We start from the raw sequence: 15684 nt of genomic DNA, 5'->3' as shown, positions 1-15684 counted from the left end.
GGCACATAACAACAACAACAACAACAACACAGCATTATGGAGACTTCTGATAGTAAAAATGAAAGGCAGTTTATCTAATGAGCAGAAAACGGGAAATGGGGGCACAGGGTCATGAGCATCTCTCTGAAAGGGCCAGAGGGAATACGAATAGCACAGCCCCTCACTGCCCCAGAGAAGAAAGTAGATAACGAGTGGGTTGCCCAGCCCCATGGTGACTCTAGAGCTACAGAAGCAGCAAGAAGTTTGCTTATTCGTTGCTAACTCACAGATTCACAGTTTATTAGGGAAGGAATTTGAGAGTGGACACGACAAAGAATACCAGCACAAATCCAAGTTATAGCCCAACAATCCCATGACACACTCAACTAGACTAGGCTCTGGTTTCAGTTCAGCAGTCAAATCCAAATTATCCAGCAAGGTTTGCCTCAGAGTAGATTTAAGTCTCCTTCAATTATAGGCAAGAATAGCAAAAACCTTTACCTGTGGCCAGAACAAATGCAAGAAGTGTCAGGTCACACTTTGCCAGTTTCTTCATAACAATGCCACAGTCTTTCCACCACTATCACCACAGGGTCTCATTTTCATTAGGGTCTTGCTCCAGTCTTCCTCAAGTCTTACTGCCTCAAATCTTGCTACTCATTATGCGAAGCACTCTTTCTCTTACATACTCCAACAGCTATTGATTTCAAAACTATGCTGATTTGCAAGACCATGTGTGTGCAGGTAAGGTAGCTGGTGACTAGAAAGCTAGAAAGAGCTAACTTAATGTCTTTAAAAAAGCTAATTTTTAGGCTAACAATGCAAGTTGTTATTCTTTTTAACCTAAATCATTGAAGGATAGGTATCTTAGTTGTATAGTGCTGCTATCACAAAGACAGGTCAGGTGTCTCATAGCAAACAGAAATCTTGCCTTTTAGGAGGTGAGAAGTCCAAAATCACAGTATCTGTTTTAGTGGAGGCTGATCCTTGTTTTCCATAACATTTGATTTGTAAGCCCATTGTTACTTGGAGATCTCCATGCGTTTTGGTCCCCACCCTCCACCCCCATGTCAAGGAGTTTCCTAACACAGAGGTCCAGATGCAAAAAGATTCCCTTGCTGGTGATTATTTCTTGGTGGTACTGAGGTCCTCCCTACCTAAGGCTAACTTTCTTTTTCATTCTTGTGGCATAGAAGATATTACAGGTCACATCCTAGGGAAATTCATCCTTACATCATATTAGGGATGTGATGGAATTAAAGGATTTTGTATTTCACCCTTAATCCTTTTAAAACTATTTGGTTTATCATAGGAGAAGTCATTACACAGCTTCCATATTTCATCTTGGTATACATGTGCATGTCCATGTGAGTGACACAATTCAATCCTTAACAATAGATGATTGATTTAAGAGAATAAACCAAAAAGTCCAACTTCTTCCTTAGAAATCAGATGTCAAAGCTAGTAGAATAGGGTTTCTTTCACATTATTACAATTTTTCTTTTACCTATTTATTTTTTAAATTCTTTATTAAATTTTATTAATTTTAATGAACAATTTACAGAGATTTTGGATTTCCATTCATTCATTGTTGCACTATTTTCTCTACCCCTTCCCCTTTTTTTTTCCCCTTGAAGGACAGTTTTAATTGTTCCATTGCCACAGTGCTTGTCAAAGCCAGTTCCGATTAATCTCCTTTGTCAGTGTATCCTTTGCCATTCCTCTTTTACCTATTTAAAGAATATGATTGGCATTGCCAATATTTAGTTGGTATGTCTCTTTTCCTCTACCAGACACATTTAAAGGTGGTAAGGAAATAAGGAGGAGAGAGTCATTACTATTGTTAAGCTCTGAGAATTTTCCAAGTGTAATTCAGTCAGTAAATTGCTTCCACAAATTAGACTCTTTTGAAAACTTCCCTTAGATGTAAACAACATGGTGTATTTTATATTGTGCTTACATAGACTTGAATTACTTTAAGAGTATATAACAATCTACAATGCTGTATTTTTATATTGTGTTTCACAGAATTGAATCTACTTACCTCAAGAGAACTCCACAGTCCAAAAAGACTAGTTTTCTTCATGGAAAAAAAAATATTAAAAGAGGTTTATGTTGCGAGGTCTGGAATGTCTATTAGAACCGCTGTATGATTAAAATTTAGTTTTCAAGTCTTCTGTGCTGGAAAAAGAATTACATAAATCTAATAAGAAATAAAAACACTTGAAAAATTGTTTCAAATACTCTTGGCTCACCAACAAACCAAGTTACATACATATTTCTGTCTGCTTTTGCAACCTCTGTTTTCAGGAAAGTGCTAAGTGGTCAGCCTTTTCGTATATAGTACATTAGAGGCTAATTTGAGCTTTTAAAGGGAAATGTCAAAAGTATGACTGCAGCCCGTTATCCCATGGGGAAAAAACAAAAGGACAAAATGCTAAACACAGTGAAAATGGATATTTTTCCCCCCTCCCTCTATGAGGTGGATTGATTCAGTGGCTGGGGTAATCGGGATGGGAGTGTCAGAGGCAATGCGATTGGCACAGGATAGAGCAGGGTTTAGGGCTGTTGTACACAGGGTCGCTGTGAGTCGCAAACGACTCGGCGGCACATAACAACCACAATTATTTAACTGCTATGGAAGCACTTTGCCAGCATTCATGTTAGTGTGTGTCTGTCTGCTTCTTTTATTCCCGTCTCCTCAAGGTTACTGAAGTTCAGAATGCGGCACACATAATCATGATCCTACTGTGTGCTGGTTATTGCTTTATTCAGGCATTACCCACTGTGGCTTCTCTGCATCTTGAGCAGCACTCAATCCTGGAAGCAGAGTAATGGACGTGACAGAACCTGCCGAGCCAGCGCTCAAAGGCAAACTTCTATCTATTCTCATCAATTGCATGGAAATCCTAAAAGTGCATTTTCTATGATTTGACCATGAAAAAGGAGAAGATGAAAGGCCACACAGGTGGGATGACTCTCACGATGGCAAGGTGGGTCAAGAGGTCCCGCATCTTTCCCCTGCTGCCACTGATTGGGAAGTTCCCCAGAATCCAGGTGTCCCACCTGAAAGGAATGGAGCTTGTTTCTAGGGCCTGATTAAGCTACTTGGGAGTTCCACACACAATTGCCAGAATTCCTCTCTCACCTTCCTGAAATTCTGAATTTTCAAAAAGTGTTGATAAACACTGAAATGATAATAGCTATTTTCTGTGGCTTCTGAGGAATCCTGGGTGGTGTAAATGGTTAAGGGAGTTCTGGTGGCCTAGAGATAAGAAGCTGTCCTGCAACCCCAAAGGCGCTGGGTTCGAATCCACCAGCTACTCTGCAGGAGAAGGATGGGCAATCTCTTCACATACAATTCATTGCCTCTCAAAAGGTCAGCTATGCAATGACATACAACAACAACAATGGTTAAATGCTTAGCTGCTATGTAGAGGTTAGAAGTTCAAAGTCCACCCATTTACTTCCTAAATATCAGCCACTGACAATCCTCTGGAGCACAGTTCTGCTGTGGTTCATCTAAGGTCAACATGAGTTGGGATCGACTCAGTGGAAAACGATTTGGTTTGTATATTTCTAAAACCATTTTTAAGTTCATGAAAGTCTAACTTTTCTCTTTTAGGGAGAGATAAGGATGACTCTACCAAGTTTCCTTAAACAGATACTTGGTCAGTTGGCTGGTACCCAGTTCTAGCAGCCCAGGCTTACAAATCGCACTCTCGATTATAAGGCCTTCCACTTTGTCTCTGTATCTTTCTTTAAAACCTTATATTTATGGTAATGAGCAATAAAACAAAAAAAAGCAGTTAGTATACCTATTCATAGAGTGTTCCAATCAATCACATGTGTCTTGGAAGATGTGCCCCTAAGTGCTCCTTGGAAGTAGGGGTGGTGAAAATCCATGGCACAGACTCTGGGCTTGTTGTCAGGAAGGTCCCTGAAGAAAGAAGTCTTCTGGGAAAAATGAAGAGTCAATAAAAAAGAGGAAGATTACCAATGAGGTAGATTGGCACAGTGAGTACAACAATGGGTTTAAGCACAGTAGATATTGTGGTAATGATACAAGGCAGATACTTAGAAGTTCTATACATAATTGCCAGAATTCCTCTCATTTCCCTGGTAGAGTTGCTCTGTTGTACATAAGAGCAATGAGTCAAAACATGTAACAAAAGCAATATATATCCACTCTCTCTAATTCTTGTATTTAATGTATGAGTTATTTAATTTTCCTTATTTTCTTCGTCCACATATTGGAATGTCTTTGTTGAGTATTTACTAGATATCAGGCATAAAATACAGATAGAACAATATTATTTTCTACTCTCAAGTATCTCAAGAGTGCTAGGAGGTAGTTATTGTTGTTATGGCCGTGGAGTCGCCTGTGACTCATAGCAACCCTATGTACAACAGCTCGGAAGCCTGCCTTGTCCTGAGCCAGTCTCACTGACTCCGACACACCTACCCTCATTGCCCTAGTTACTCTATCAACCCATCTAATCCAGGCGCTTCTTCTCCTGCACTGTCCCTCCACTCTTCGAGCATGTCTCTTCTGGCCACATGCCCAAAATATGTAAGACAGAGCTTCAAAATCCTAGCCTCCAAGGAGAAACTTGGTTTCACTTTCTCCAAGACAGACCTACTTGTTTTCTTGGCAGTGCATGACTCTTTTCCAGATCCATAACTCAAAGGCATCAATTTTTCTTTTGTCATCCTTAGTCACTGCCCAGCTCTCTTATGCATATCAAGTAATTAGCCTGGATCATGCACACCTTAGTCTCTAGACTGACATTTTTGCTTTTCAGTACTCTGGAAAGGTCCCTGATAGCAGATTTACCTAATGCAATTAATCTTTTGATTTCCTGCCTGCTGGTGCCAAGAGTGTTGACTATGGAGCAAAGCAAGCTGTAACTGTTAACGACCTCAATCTCTTCTCCATCCATTATGGTGCTGCCAATTGGCCAAGTGTTGCGAGTCTTTGTCTTCTTGATGTTGACCTTCAAATTGTATTGAAGACTACAGTCCTTGACTTTCTGCAGCAAGTGCTTCAGTTTCTCCTCAGTTTCAGGAAGCAAGGTTGTGCCATCTGCAAAAGTTACTATTGTGTTTTTTTTTAAAGTGTGATTAGATACATGGATATGAGGAGGGCAAACAGCCAGCACTGGGGATTGGCAGGCAAGGAGGTGTAGGAAAGGCTATTTAGGGAAAAAGAGGTATCTGAGTTGATTCTTAAAACTCAGCTAAGTGATGGGAAAATTAAGAAAGAATGTGTATTCTGTGTAGAGAATGCTAAAGGCAATAATAGCCCACGAGCTTGGGAGAACAATGTGATGCAGGGATCTGCAAGTAATGATAAATAGCCCGCATTTGTGTGCCATTATTTTTGTGTAGGATTCCTGCTACCATGTCTTGCATGCTTTATTTAACTGTACCTTCATCTAAACTAGGCACAGAAGGTATCCTTATTTGTATTTGAGAGTTTAGAAAAATAGAAGGAAAATAGCATGTTCAAAGTCATACAGACAATAAGAGGGGAGGCTAATATTTGAGCACAGGTTTTTTGAATATCTGATTCTGTTTGCTTAACTATCCATTCCACTCCAATAATGCTTCTTGGCTGGAGGATAGGGTAGGAACGTGGACTCTGGAAGTGGAAAGAGATGTCATTGGGTTGGAAGCCACTGAACACTATACTCACTGTCTTTTTTGACTGTCATTAAGAAATTTCCTCTTCCTTTTGTGTTCCATGAACCATATTAAAATTCCAATGGTGCAATTGTTTAGACCATTAGTTATATACCATGGAGTTGAAACCGACCCATAGTTGACCATCCAGCGGATTTTCAGACAGTAAACCGTACGGGAGGAGACTTCTCATCTTTCTCCTGTGGAGCCACTAGGGGACTTGAACTGCATGTCTTCAGGTTGGCAGCATAGTTCCTTACCGCTGGGCCATCAGAGCTCCCTATGGATAGAGGGTGATCTTATTATAAAGGCGGGATGAGTCTCTACAGGGTGTTGTGCAGCTATGTGTTCTGCTTAAAGATGCATCTTGAAAGGCTTATGACATCAAAAATGTCAGGTGTAAATTAGAAGGAGACAGACTAGAGGCAAGGATGCTAATCAGGAGGCTGTGGCACAAGTTCAAGTCATAGGTGACAATGATCTGGTCTCCCATGAGACAATGGGAACGGAGAGGAGGGTGTGGATTCCAAACGAATTCTTGGTGATGGATTGAAAGAGATGGAAGAAAGAATAGAGGAAGGGTGAGGGGCATTCAGAAAAGGAGTGCCAGGTTATTCTTGGGTTTCTGTTTAGGGTGACTCACAGACGGTGACATTATTCACCAAAAATAATATAGGGTAACTTGGAAAATGAAGAGGCATTCATTTTTAAGTAAGTTCAATTTGAGATGCCTAGGGAATCCAGGAAGCAAAGCTGTGCTCTGGCCCCTGACATTTGAATCTACAGACTAGAAGCAATGAGCTGCCTACATGGTCATCAGCCTATAAAAACAAAACTAACAAACCCAAAAAACAAATACCATTAAATTGATTTCTGATTTCTAGGGACTGTCTCGAAAACTCTGTGGCCTAATTTGCAGGGAGCTGTGCTAACTCAGAGGAGGTACGACTCTCTGGTAGTTTGAATCCACCATCAACTCCTTGGGGAAAAAGGTGGGAAAGTCCTCCTGTGTGATTTACAGTCTTGGAAACCTATGGAGGGTCAGTGATGAGTCCGTTCCAGTGCAATGGTAATGAACTTGAGTTCTGTTGGGGTTTGGTTGTTAGTGACTATATGTGTTTCAGAGCAGAACTGTGCTCCACAGGATTCTCTGTGGCTGCTTTTTCAGAGGTAAATCACCAAGACTTTTTTCAAGGCACAACTGAGCCGACTCACATCACTGTCCATTCATTTACAGCCTATCGAGCAAGTGAGCCAGGTACCACCAGGGATGCTCATCAGCCAGTGGGAATGTGAACTGGATAATAACAGGGGAGACTAGGGACACCGTTTCGGAAATATTAACTAACACTTAAAAGACTAAAGGAATTAGAAAATCCCACGAGGAAGATTAAACAGAGGAAGAAGGACACGTGCAGAAACTAACTTAACCAAAGCCAGGATAAGAGATCCAAGAAGGAAGGGGCAAGAATAATGCAGAGCTGTGGCACAGCATCAGGCAGGGCTTTGTTCTGTCGTCCATAGAGTCATTATGAATCAGAGCCGATCGTACAGTACCTGACATCAACATACAGTAGTCCAAGAAGCCTGGTGATGTGGTGGGTAAAGCATTCTACTGCTAACCAGAGAGTCGGCAGTTCAAACCAGCTGTCATTCCATAGGTCAAGGATGAATCAGTTTCCTTTCTTGAATATTTAAAGCCTTGGAAATTCTCCTGGCTAGTCTTACTCTATGCTATTAAGAGTTGCTACAACTTGTGAGTTGTGGTGTTCATGAAGAGTATTCAATGTATCACCATGGACTGCCGAAAGAACAAAGAAGAGATCTGTCTTGAAGGAAGTACAACCAGAGTGCGCCTGCCAGGCAAGTATCACTCACTTTGGGCAAATTTCCCTTCCAAGAAATGGCTGTCTTAGAGAGGAATATCATGCTGGGAGACGGACTGCACAGTGACTACGCTAACGGGCTTGAGTACAGAGAGCGTGAAGGTGGCCCAGGACAGGACCAGCCTCACATCTGGTGTTCATAGAGTCATTATGAATCATAGTTGACTTGATAGCATCTAACAAGAAGCCAGAGTCAGTGGTATGGGTTTGGGTTTCTCACACAGCAACTTTGACAGTGGTAAATGCTGCCTCTGCTTACTGGACCCTTCTTTTCTGCTAAGCACTGAATGATGCACTTACCTGGCATGCAGTCTCTCTGACCTCACAGCAGGGTGATAAAGCCACAGTGTCGCTAGGATCACAATGACCAGCCTTTGTGTTGTTATGTACCCTTGAGTCAGAACCATCCCATAGCTGACCCTCTAGTGGGTTGTTGGTTCAAATCTACCTACTGGCCTGCAGGAGAAGGATAAAGCAGTTGTCTGTGTAAAGCAGCCTCAGAAACTGAAGGAAGGTCACCATCAGTCAGAATCGACTTGATACCATTGAGTTTGGCTGTGTAGGTTAAGTGTGCTTGAGGCGTGTTTGCTTTTTCAAGATGGAAAAGTCTTAAGTTGAACCAAGCCATGGAGTGACATAACATAAAAATTCTATCCTTGAGGCAAAATACCTCATAGGAATATAGCCATTATTAGTTAAGAAAGTTTGGCCTATGGCCTTTACTATGAGAAGTCCTCTGTCCTCCCTCAGCACTCTGCAAACCCCACATATCTCGCTTGTCTCTCTCTATTAAAATATCTAGTAAAATGGTGTCTCCTTAAAAAATAAGGCATTTCAAAAACATAAAATAAGACCAGGCTTACTGGTTTGAGAAAGTCTGGTGGAAAGACCACAGAAACTATGACCTCAAGACACCCTTCAAGGCTGAACTTACCCCTGAGCTTAAACAATAGACAAGGCCTGTGTTGGTGGTCTCCTCTGCAGGGAGTTGGGCTGCTAACCCAAAGGTTGTACTTCTTGGGCAGTTTTAATTCACTACTGGCTCCTTGAAAGAAAGATGGCAATGTCCTCCTGTGCAATTTACAGCCTTGGAATCCCACCCAGGAAAGAATATGCTCTTCAGTGGAGGCAATCATGGGAGACTGAAGGAGTGGTATGTGTCCCAACAAAGCTTAGAGGCAAGGAAGGCGTGGGAAAGAACGTGTGGAAATAGGAAACCCAGGAAGGAAATGGGAAGAGTGCAGTGACATTGGGGGGGATCCTACATCAGGAAACAAACGTGTATCATTAGTTGCATGAAAAACTAGTTTGCTCTGTGACATTTTACCAAAGCTACAATAAAATGTTCAAATAAATAAAAATTTTAGAAGTATCTTCTAAAGTTGCATATTTTCCACCAGGCCAACACCAATCTTTTTATCATCTTCTATCTCCATCAGTCGCCTGGTTTAAAGCAGGCACCCAACACATGTTTGAACATAATTAATTAACATTTTACCCACTATTTTTAATTAATTAACATTTTAATTAGTTATCTTTTCCCCCTCCTTATAGCTTAACTTGCCCCGATGACCTAAAAAAACAGCAGCTCTGATTCATCCTGGCTAAGAAATGCCTGGCAATCTACTTCTATTAAGATTGCAGCCATTGGTAACTTTATGGAACACGGCTCTAGTGTGAGGCACGTGGCGTTGTTATGAGCTGAAGCCACTGGACTTGACTCAGTTCTACTCAGTTGATTTAGCTCATAGTGGTCCTATGAACAGAGAAAACTCCCAGAAAATTTTACAGAGGCAGACTGACTTCTCTTGCACTTTATGGAGCAGTTGGTAGATTTGAACCACTGACCTAATGGTTAGCCATCAAATTCAGTAACAACACCACCTTTCTCTCACTTCCATCAAGTCCATTCCAACTGAGAGCACCACTGCATGGAGGCTGTAAATTTTAGCTGGGAGAGACTGCCATCTCTCTCCTGTGGGGCAACTGATGGATCCGAATCACTGGAGATGCAGCCTTTTAATTAGTAGCATGACATCCTCAGAACTAGGTCACCAGAGCCACTCACTGTACCACCAGGCTCCTTAATTGACTGAACAGCAATGGATTTTTAGGAGACAATTAGGGTAAGTTTTTCAGAGTTCTTGGGTCAAGCCACGAAACCAACTCTGACACAAAACAACTGTTAGTGGAAGGGCACTGGGCTACTTGAGAAATTCATAGGAAGAGTGCAGCTCAAGGTTGAAACCCAAGGCTGTGGAAGTCACCCCAGTTCACTTAGACTAGTTAGGCTCCTCTGCTGGCAAAGTTTAAATGACTAAAAAGCCACTGGACATTGCTACCCTTCCCCTACCACCATTAATAAACTTCAAGTGTGTCCTTCATTTTTTTTGGAGGGGGGTCCTTGATCCTGAATTAAAGTCCCAAATGGGGCATCTTATTGTCTGGGCCCACGGTACTTTAGGGCAGAACTGCTCTACAAAATTTCCAAGGTTATACATCTGTCTAGGAGTAATCTTCCTTGGAGAGGCTGCTGCAGTGATTCTATGCTAGATTCCTAACTGAAAGGTGGATAGTTCAAACCCACCTGCCATTCCAAAGGAGAAAGGTGGCAATCTACCTCCGTGACACCTGACACCCTGGAAATCCTTTCAGAGGTCTCTCTGTCTCACACAGTCACCAGGCGTCAGAATTAGGGGTTCTGGTATCGGTAGGGAGTTGCAGTACTAACCCAACGGCCATGATTCTCTGGCAGTTCTTATCTACCATGTTCTCCTCGTGAGCAGGACAGGCAGTTTTCCTCAGTGCAATTTATGGCCTCAGAAAACCTGCTAGATTTTTCTAGGGTTTTCTGTGAGTTAGTAGCTACTGGACAGTAATGAGTGAGTGAGTGATGATTCAGAAGTGGCTTAATGACAATGCGTCTGAAATTTATGGTTTTCAACTTTTTAAAATAATTGTCTGGGCCAGATTACTGTTCCTGTTCCATTCACCATGGGATGCAGGCAGATTCTCTTTCTCCTTTTTGAAAGGCCCTGCTCTGATCAAGATCCACATCATGCCCTGAAATAAGAAAGCAAGTTTGGACTCTGAGTGGTAATAAAACTGTCTACTATAGTGACTAAAAGGATTCCGAGTCATTGATCTGAAGCCCAGCCTCCTCTACAATTCTGAAAAATATAAATATGATAGATTCCTGGCTGTCTGAAATGGTTTAGATAATCATTCCATGAGACAGACTGAAATGTAATATATTCTTACAAGGCTATCATCTCCTGAAACGCAAGAAGTATCTTCCAGTCAAAGTCTTATCAGAGGAAGCCTGAGAGCTCAAATGAAGAATTATGTTTCTTTATTTTTATGTGTTTTTATTTCAAGCCCTTGCAACAAAGAAGTGGTGAGAGGATATATTTCCTCCCTCCTGTCTTCTGTCTCATGTTTGTGACATTAGATAGAGTAGGACAGCATCTGTGTTTCAGGCAAATAATGTGTGAAAACAAATTTCCAAAAAAAAAAAAAAATGTACGGTGTCGACATAAAAATAAAACTAAAAATGTACCTGGTCTCCGCTTTGTAGAATTTCTACCGAATCTGCCTGTGAATGGAATCTAATTGCTCCCCACTGCTGCTAGAGCCTTCTGCTAACACCATGTTTCCATTAAAAGGAGAAGTCAGTTATAACCTCATGCTTTTCATACAGAAGTCCTAAAAAACCAAACCAAAACAAAAATAGGAATGATGACCAGTTGGTTGTTTAATAATTTATGTTTTCTTCTTGCCAGGCCATTAGAGGGACGAAGCTGAGCTTCAAGTGCAGGAAATATCGTTCACCTGCAGCAACGGTAAAAAAAAAAAAAGCTTTTTACTAAAGTGTTAGAAACGGTTCCCTGCTTTTGAGCGATGACTACTGATTATTTTCCAGTTCTTCATTTATAAGCAGAGAAAGCCTTCTTCATCACCTGTTCCTGTTGCCATGGGATTGGCACAAAAATACTACTTCCTGCAATGCTGAATTTAAGAAAGAAGAAAAAAAAAAAGAAGAAAAACCAGAAGGGCCAGACTTCACACACTTGTTGCCGAAAAACCTATGGAATCCTTCATCCAGAGGCAGGAAGAGGTACTATTTCATTTTTGCAAACTCGGTAACGTTGATGTACATGACCGGTGCTCCTTCTCTTCCTTTTCAAGTGGTTTTTCTTCATCAGTGATTTGAGCAGTCAGTATCCATTTGACGAGTTGACCAGCTCGGCTTGGTTTTGAACTATACAGTTCCTAGTGAATTACACTTCTAACCCCAGAGACAGCGCCTCCCTGGCAGTTCAAATTCACCAGCAGTTTCATGGGAGAAAAGTGGGCAAGCTCCTCCCGTGTTGTTGTGACGTGCCATCAAGTCAACTGTGACCCATAACAATTCTATGAACAACAAACTCGACCCCAAGCTGCACCACTCCCACAATCGCCAACCACACTGAAGCCCACTGGTACTGTCTTTGTTGAGGGTCTTCCACTTTCTCTAACCCTCTGCCTGTCCCACCCTGATGTTTTGTTCCAAGCACTGGCCCCTCCTGACAACACGCTAAAGTGTGAGAGGTGGAGTTTCACCATCCTCGTCTCTAAGAAAAGACAGCAATACAGTTAATACTGTAAAAGGAAACAACGCTCCCAGAATAATCTTTTTAAAGCACAGTTCCAATCAATAACTCCTCTAATTAAGTCTAATGTCTCTTTAATTCACTACCTAATAATTGAGTCCAGAGTCCTGCCTCTGGAATCCAAAGGTCTTCAATTTAGGAAGACCTAGCTTCTCATAGTCTATTGTACTTTTGTATGTGCAGTACAGATGAGCTCATGATTCTTAATCCTGGTTGTACATCAGGATCACGTGGGGAACTTTCAACAAGAAAACGTGCTGATGCCCAGGGCTCTTCTCACGCTGATTAAAAATGGATCTCAGGGGAGGAAGCCCAGGCATCAGTGTTTGGGTTTATTGTTGTTGTTTTAAGCTTTGTATTTTGGTTATGAACGGCTACAAAACATATTTGTGTAAAACAGCAACTGTTGAACCACGTTCCTCAATTCACAGCACTGATGGCCTGTCTCTGGTGTCTGTAGATGAAGCTGAGACAACTCAAATGTCTGGGGATGTCTTCCCGAGTGGGGGCTGCATTATCTGCAGGCTCCTTCAGTCACAAGTCTGTTGCTGAAGGCAGGATGATGCAAAGGCTGGACTCCGTTGGGACCGTCTGTCAGGGTGCCCACACAGGCCTCCTTGTTTAGCTGGGCCTGTCTGGAGCATAGTTGTTCCTGTTAGTCAGATTTCTTATACGGAAGCCAAGGGCTCCATGAACAAATGTTTCCCTGAAAAAGGAGGGGCTGCAGGGCATTTTATGGAGCTAGACACAGAAGGTACAAAGCACCACTTCTTCTGTCTTTGATGTTACTGAAGCAATCACAACTCTGAAGATTCAAAGGAATAAGACCCCATCTTGGTTTGGTGGGTTTGGGTTTTTTTTTTTTAACCATAGAGGCCAGCGAATTTATGGCTACCTTTAAAAATTTCTACCCACTCCAGGTGATGCCAGGGGTAAGGATAACAAGGTTCATTTCTTTCAAACACTCATCTGTGCAGCAGGACTCGGACTTGAGGGAAGTGAATGAGGTTGCAGAAATTATGGAGAGTCCTGCAAGTGGAGGATAGAGTTTCAGAGTGAGTGTCTCATAAATATTCACGTCCTAGGTATCTCACTTACCTAACCCTGGTCTGGTCCGGAGCGGTAGTACGGTAATTATCTGGGGAGCCTAGACCCTTGTATTTCACTCTGCCATCTTCTGAGTCACCTACAATGGGGGCCGGAATTTTGTTTCTTTGAGAGATTCCTAGAGGACAGCTATAAACTCCTCTTGCATCCCTGCTCTTCCTTCTGCTGGAAATGTTTCTTCTCCCTTCTATTTCTATCCTCTATAGATTATCTAAAGAACCAAGGTAGCATAAGTACATCGTGCCTTATATTGTTAATAGAAAGGTCAGTGGTTCGAATCCATCAGTTTCTTCTGGAGAGAAAGATGAAACTCTTCTCCAAAAAAAGATTTACAGGCTCAGAAACCAATAGGGGCCTCCAATGAGTTGTAAGCAGCAGTCCAACAGGCAGTGAGCTTGGCTTGTGCTATCAACTTGAAAGGCCTGGTGGCTTACTTTTGAAAATCAGCCAGTGGAATCACAGCGGTCTATGGTGCAGCCACTGTGGGGATGGCACAGGGCAGGCATAGCCTTGTCCTTTATAGAGATGGCTGTGTGTGTGTGTGTGTGTGTGTGTGTGTGTGTGTGTACTAGGAGACACTACAGCACCTAATAACAGCAATACAGACTAATCTACTCACATAGATTAGTCTAATCTACTCACTGCTGTTGTTGACCATCCATTTGGTTTCTAAAGCTTTACAACACATGATATGAGATCACACATCTTTCTCTTGAGGATCTTCTGGTGGATTTGAACCAGAGAGGCCCAGCCTTTGGGTTAGTGGGCAACTTGCTACGGAATACACTATTCAAGTCAAGAACAACTCACATATGACCTTTCATCTTAAATTGTTCCCTTTGTAAGACCTATAGCATTTTTACCCACCTCAAGGTGCTCAGAGGGGCCCCTGGTGGCCTAGCATATTGGTAATTGTGCTGCCAATCCAAGGACCATGACTCTCTGGTGTTTTGAATCTACTAGGAACTCTGCTAGAGACAGAGGGATAATCCCCTCTTGTGTGATATCAATGCTCAGAAACTCAATGGAGGGTCAGTTATGAATCGATTCTAACTGGACATCAGTGATTTGGAGTTAAGGTGCCCATAGTTTGCCCTATGACCTCTCTTACAAAAAGAGCAGGTTCTCTTTTCTTAAGAAATCCAAAATGGAGCTCTGGAATCACAGCAACAGTTGTCACAGCCATTTTCTTTGGGCAAAGTGCTTTTCTCTGCTTTATCCTGCTCCAATATTGTCCAACTCTGTAATGCACCCACACAGCAATTACAAACTGCCTTGGACAGTCTAATCCAATGCCTTGGAGAACATTCAACTCACAGCTACCATCCATCAGTTTCAGAGGCTAGAAATCTTTACAGGAGAACTCTGCCCATCTTTCTTCCAGATGGAACTGAACCACCACCCTTTATGTTAGCAGGGCACTATTAGGCACCATGCCGTCAGAGCACCTTTTATAGTTTCAATTAATATTCACCATACTGTGGCCAGGTCAGTTCCAACTCATAGTCATCTTCCATGGAGCTCCTGAGGGTATAAATTGGAAAAGGAGGAGACTGACCAGCTTTCTCCCTTATAGCTGCCAGTGGATTCAAACCTCTGGTCAAGTTTGGCTGTTGGGTTAACAGACTATGCCATCAGACTCTGCTCCCTTTTGTTGTGATCTGTTAGGTGCCATTGAGTTGACTAGACTCATGGAGACCGTGTGAACAACAGATCAAAAGCCTTGCCCTCATAGCAGTTTAACAGGACAGCAAATGATAGATATTGGAGAGGATATGGAGAGAGTGGCTTCATGCAGTGCGTAAAATGGTACAACCACTCTGGAAGGCAGTTTAGCATTTCCTCAAAATGCTGAGCATAGAAATCTCATATGACCCAGCTATTGCACTGCTGGAAATGTACCCTAAGGAAAATAGAACTGTGACCCAAACAGAGATTTGTATACCTATGATCATAGCAACATTATTCACAACAGCAAGAAAATGTAAATAGTTCAAAGGAATGGATTGGGAAATTATGGTATAGTCTCACAATGGAATACTATGCAGCAGTAAAAAAGCAATGATCTTGTAAAACACTATGTAGCAAAGGCAAGGGCTGCATGTTTACTGCGAATTTGAGGTTACTTGGAGACTTCTAAGATCACATTGCCTAACAATTTTTTCCCTAGAATGAACATTTTTATTGCTTGCTCTTCATTAGATCTTTGTCAGTAGCATCCTCACATTTAAGCCTTAGACTCCTTTGAAGTAAATTCCTCCGTGTGGCCATTTTCCACAAGAGGAAATTTGAGGCTTAAAGAAGCATGAGCTTGCTACATCGTATAATAAAGACATAAGACAGGCAAGCTTCAAATCTTGGTTTGACAGGCTCCA

General features: G+C 42.0%; 1 protein-coding gene across 1 annotated transcript in view; it reads right to left on the bottom strand.

The window, feature by feature from the left end:
* TMEM64 (transmembrane protein 64) overlaps positions 1 to 11201 on the bottom strand; it is a 138525-nt gene extending 127324 nt beyond the window's left edge. Inside the window, exon 1 of the mRNA XM_006884630.1 lies at positions 11137 to 11201. Within this exon, the coding sequence (XP_006884692.1) occupies positions 11137 to 11201 (65 nt within the window). The remainder of the gene's footprint in view (positions 1 to 11136) is intronic.
* Positions 11202 to 15684: the final 4483 nt, after the last annotated feature.

The sequence above is a fragment of the Elephantulus edwardii genome, unplaced genomic scaffold, assembly GCF_000299155.1.
Source record: "Elephantulus edwardii isolate Elephantulus edwardi_28Jun2011 unplaced genomic scaffold, EleEdw1.0 scaffold00036, whole genome shotgun sequence".
NCBI lineage: Eukaryota > Metazoa > Chordata > Mammalia > Macroscelidea > Macroscelididae > Elephantulus > Elephantulus edwardii.
The sequence above is the reverse complement of the archived record's forward strand: the minus strand, read 5'-3'. Positions and strand labels throughout refer to the sequence as shown.